This window comes from Fulmarus glacialis, unplaced genomic scaffold (genome assembly GCF_000690835.1).
Source record: "Fulmarus glacialis isolate BGI_N327 unplaced genomic scaffold, ASM69083v1 scaffold23720, whole genome shotgun sequence".
Lineage (NCBI taxonomy): Eukaryota > Metazoa > Chordata > Aves > Procellariiformes > Procellariidae > Fulmarus > Fulmarus glacialis.
Window position 1 is genome coordinate 13,205 of NW_009186166.1, and position 4,556 is coordinate 17,760.

The window sequence follows — 4,556 nt, forward strand, 5'->3', positions numbered from 1 at the left end:
CATCACTGAGCGCCGGCTGCCTGGTCCCAGGCTTGGCTGGGGACCTTCATCTGGGGTTAAATCTGGTTTCCAAACCCAGAGGGGTGTCCTGCGGGGCTGCTCTTCTCCGGACGTCCCTGGCAGCGCATCCCCTCTCACCTCCCTCCCGCTGCACCTCCCAGGTTTACTCCCTGGATTCGGCCGACTCCTTCCAAAGCTTTTACAGCCCCCACAAGGCTCAGATGAAGAACCCGATCCTGGAGCGCCTGGCAGAGCAGATCGCCACGCTGTGCGCCACGCTGAAGGAGTACCCGGCCGTGCGGTACAGGGGGTAAGGGCAGCGCGGTCTGCACCCCCCCAGGGACCTGCCCTCTGCCCCGGCAGCGCGGCGGAGCTGGGGCCATGCCGAGCATGGGGCATGGATGAGGCCGTGCTGTGTCCGGTGCTGGTGAGGGTGTGGGGATGGAGGAGATGGTGGGATGGACAGACACCCGTGCTCAGTGTAAAAACAGGTTGACTTGAAGACGCGCTGGAGAGTGGGGGGGATTGGGACCCTAAAATCCAAGTGGCACCAAGGCAAAGCAGACCACCCCAAGGAGATGGGGAAATGGGCAACAAAACCTGCTCAGGTCCCATGAGCCAAGGACATTGCACAGAGAAACCAGCAGCTCCTCCCCATCCCATGGGGCCAGCCACCCCGGGGAGCTGACCTCTCCTCCTGCCTCCTCCAGGGATTACAAGGACAACGCCATGCTGGCGCAGCTCATCCAGGACAAGCTGGACGCCTACAAGGCTGATGACCCCACCATGGGCGAGGTGAGCAGGGATGGTGCCAGCAGCCCCGGGGGAGGATGCTCGGGTGATGCTTCATTCCTAAAGTCCTGCTCGAGCTCTGCCACGCGACTGTCGCAGACCCCGAGTGGGGACCCTGAAATGGCTCTGGCTTCTCCTGACCGCCCGCGGGGCTGGAGGAGCCCCCCCGCTGCTGACGGCTCCCCCCGGCTCTGCAGGGTCCGGACAAGGCTCGCTCCCAGCTTCTCATCCTGGACCGCGGCTTTGACCCTGCTTCCCCGGTGCTGCACGAGCTGACCTTCCAGGCCATGAGCTACGACCTGCTGCCCATCGAGAACGACGTCTACAAGTGAGTCCGGCACTGCCATCCCCGCAATCCCCATGGCCCCCACGAGTCCAGCCCTTCAGCGGGAGTTGGAAGCTCAGCCATGAAATCTGAGCCTTAGCATCCCTCCAACCGTCACAAATCAATTGGTTGGGAGAAACCATTCTTGCCTGCAGTCTGGCAGCAACGGGCAGGATTGATGCAAAAGGGGCTTTTCTAACTTTCAACCCTTGGCCCCTTCCCAAAATTTAGCAGCTGAAGGGGTACAAGAAGGCGAGACGTGAAACCAAGTTGAAATAACGGCACCCTGCTGCTGGCAGAGCCAAGAAGAGGTCCCATGTCCCCCCATCTCCCCCCACCTCCCTAGACCCTAGGCAGCGAGGGGACCGCGTGCCCCCCAGCCCTGTCCCCGCCGTGACATCCCCGTCCTCTTCCCAGGTATGAGACGAGCGGCATCGGGGAAGCCCGGATTAAGGAGGTTCTTCTGGATGAGGATGACGACCTGTGGGTCACCTTGCGCCACAAACACATCGCCGAGGTGTCCCAGTGAGTGTCCCTGCGGGCGGTTTGCCAGCTGGGTGGGACGTCGGCTTGGCATTGCCACCCACCCTGCTGTTAGCGTCCCCTCCCCGCTGACAGCTGTGTCCTCCTCCTCTCCCCAGGGAGGTGACCCGGTCCCTGAAGGAGTTTTCGTCAAGCAAGAGGATGAACACAGGCGATAAGGTGACCTGACTGTGCCCTCCGAGCTGGGGACGGGCACTCGGGGGACTCAGCCACGGGCTGGCACGTGGCAGAGTCTCCTGGGGGACACCTGATGGGGACTTCTGCAAAGGGCCAAGGGTGCTCAGGTCCCTGATGGGAGGAGATGACTGTGGGGTGTCAGCCTGGGGCTGGGGCAACAGGGTGCCTTGGGAGAGCACCATGCCATGGGGGGTCGGTTTGCCCCCAGCATGGGGTATGCGCCCATCCCGCAGCGGCTGCCTCTGTCCCCAGCTGGTTCCCTTGTGGAGATCCCGAGTTGGTGGCAGTGAGGGGACCCCAGTAAAAATAGGATGTAAAAGTGGCCAGAAGCTGAAAGCACCATCTCAGCCTCAGCCAAGCGCATGGGGGTCCCAGAGGAAGGTCCTGGGGGGATTTCTCCCCCCGGCACTCCAGCTTGCAGACCCCCTCCCTGCCCCTCAGCCGGCAGTGCCACGGCAGGCGTCACCAAACCCCCGCGAGGGGCTCACATGGGGACAGAAGTCCTTGGCAGGGTGATCCCCTCTCTGCTTATGGTCCCTAAGTCCCCAAGGGTGAGTGACCATGTCCCTTTCCCTCGCAGACCACCATGAGAGACCTGTCCCAGATGCTGAAGAAGATGCCGCAGTACCAGAAGGAGCTCAGCAAGGTAGGAGGAGGGAGGGAGATGTCTGTGCAGAGCAGCTGGCGCTGAGCCCACCCAGGGAGCGGGCGATGGCAGCTCTCCCCGGAGGGTCCCTGGCCGTGGGCAGGGGCTGAGGACACAGTGGTGGCATGGGGACCTTCGGCTGCTGCCAGCACCACAGTGGTGACTGCACCGCTTGTGTCTCCCCAGTATTCGACCCACTTGCACCTGGCCGAGGACTGCATGAAGCACTACCAGGGCACGGTGGACAAGCTCTGCAGAGTTGAACAGGTACCAGCTCCCCCAGTTCCACATCCCCATGGGGACAACTGGGGCTGGCAGCTCCTGCCCCACAGCTCAGCACTGAGCCGTGGGGTGATGAGTACGTGTGTTCTCTGCAGGACTTGGCCATGGGCACTGATGCTGAAGGCGAGAAGATCAAGGACCCCATGAGGGCCATCGTCCCCATCTTGCTGGATGGGAATGTCAGCACCTATGACAAGATCCGCATTATCTTGCTCTACATCTTCCTGAAGAACGGTGAGGAGGACACCTGGGCAGGGTTGGGCAAGATGTGCGGGCAGCTCTGGGTGGCAAACAGCTCGGGGTTTGGCCAAGATAAGCCGGATGGAAAAGCTCAGCCCTGTCTCCCTGACCACCACCGGGCCAGGTGTCCTAAGGTGACAATGGAGGGTGTCCCCACTGGGAGGCGTTTCTCAGGAGGACGCCATCTCCCCGTTCAATTTCCAGGTATCACCGAGGAGAACCTGAACAAGCTGATCCAGCACGCTCAGATCCCAGCAGAGGACAGCGAGATCATCACCAACATGGCCCACCTCGGGGTGCCCATCATCACAGACGTGAGTGTCCACCTCCCGCTTCCCGCAGCCCTGCTTGCTCTTCGGGACGACCGTGGCAGCCGCTCTGCTGTGGGAACCGCGTTCCCTCCGGGATGCCCCCAGCACCCCTCCGGGGCGGCCCCGATCCCACCGCCGGAGCCCCGTGTCTCAGGGTGTCTCTCTGCTCTTTCTGCCCAGTCCACCCTGCGCCGCCGGAGCAAGCCGGAGCGGAAGGAGCGGATCAGCGAGCAGACCTACCAGCTCTCCCGATGGACCCCTGTAATTAAGGACATCATGGAGGTGAGCCAGCAAGGACAGGGACGGGGGACAGAGCAGGGACCTGGGACGGAGCAGGGACCTCAGCACTGCCCGGAACCTGCAGAGAGCTGGCTGCTTCCAGCCCAAACCCTGACACCTCTCCCCGACACGTACCCTCCAGTTGCAACAAGGTTGGGATGTTTTGGGAGGCTTTCCTGGCCCCCACGTGCACGCTGGCCCCAGGTGGGCTGCACGGCCCGGGCTGGGCTTGCACAGCATCCTTGCAGTACAAAATCCAATAACAAACTGGTTGCTCCTTGTGCCGCACTGTGTGCCACCACGGGCAGGGCTGGGTGGCCTCGTCGCAGTATTACCCACGTCCCAGCCGAGCTGGGGGTCGGGCATGGCACCGTTCACCCCTGCCCGCAGGCACAGCCGTGCCTGTACCCACGGGAGTTACCGCACGAGCTCTGCGCTCGGGCAGCACTGGGCAGAGCCAAAAAGTGATTTTTTCCAGGCACTGCCTTCCTCCTGACCCGCTCCCTCCCGGCCACCCCTCAAATCAGAGCAACCTCCCGGGGTTTGCCCAGAGCTGGGGTATCCCAGGCACCAAAACTGCTCCCCAACACAGGCATTTCCCACCTGCTCAGACAGACAGACCCTGGAGCCACATTTTGGGGAGGGGGGATATCACTTCAGTTCAGTGCCACCTCTGCTGCCAGGCACTGATGACAAGCAGAGCCACAGCTCCCTCCCTTTCTAAAAGCACACAGCTCTTGCCTTCTTCTACCACAGTCCATACAAAACCTCCAGGGGCAGCTTCATGCCCAGAGCACCCCTAAACCTCATCCCCAGGACCGGAGGGGACCGTACAACATCTCACCGATAGCATTAACCCTCCACCGCTGACAAAAGCAAGAGCAGGTCCTTACCTCAGGGATACAGGTGGGAAGCCTCCAGCTCAACTCATGCACCTGAGCTTCTCACAAGATGAGCCTTT

The 4,556-nt window shown here is 62.0% G+C and overlaps 1 protein-coding gene across 1 annotated transcript in view; it reads left to right on the top strand.

The window, feature by feature from the left end:
- LOC104083517 (syntaxin-binding protein 1) overlaps window positions 1-4,556 on the top strand; it is a gene marked incomplete at its 3' end in the record, with an annotated part of 8,093 nt that overhangs the window by 3,133 nt on the left and 404 nt on the right. The window contains exons 6-15 of the mRNA XM_009587024.1: window positions 162-310; window positions 711-795; window positions 990-1,120; window positions 1,535-1,642; window positions 1,759-1,819; window positions 2,418-2,483; window positions 2,670-2,750; window positions 2,861-2,999; window positions 3,210-3,319; window positions 3,497-3,598. Coding sequence (XP_009585319.1) covers window positions 162-310; window positions 711-795; window positions 990-1,120; window positions 1,535-1,642; window positions 1,759-1,819; window positions 2,418-2,483; window positions 2,670-2,750; window positions 2,861-2,999; window positions 3,210-3,319; window positions 3,497-3,598 — 1,032 coding nt within the window. The remainder of the gene's footprint in view (window positions 1-161; window positions 311-710; window positions 796-989; window positions 1,121-1,534; window positions 1,643-1,758; window positions 1,820-2,417; window positions 2,484-2,669; window positions 2,751-2,860; window positions 3,000-3,209; window positions 3,320-3,496; window positions 3,599-4,556) is intronic.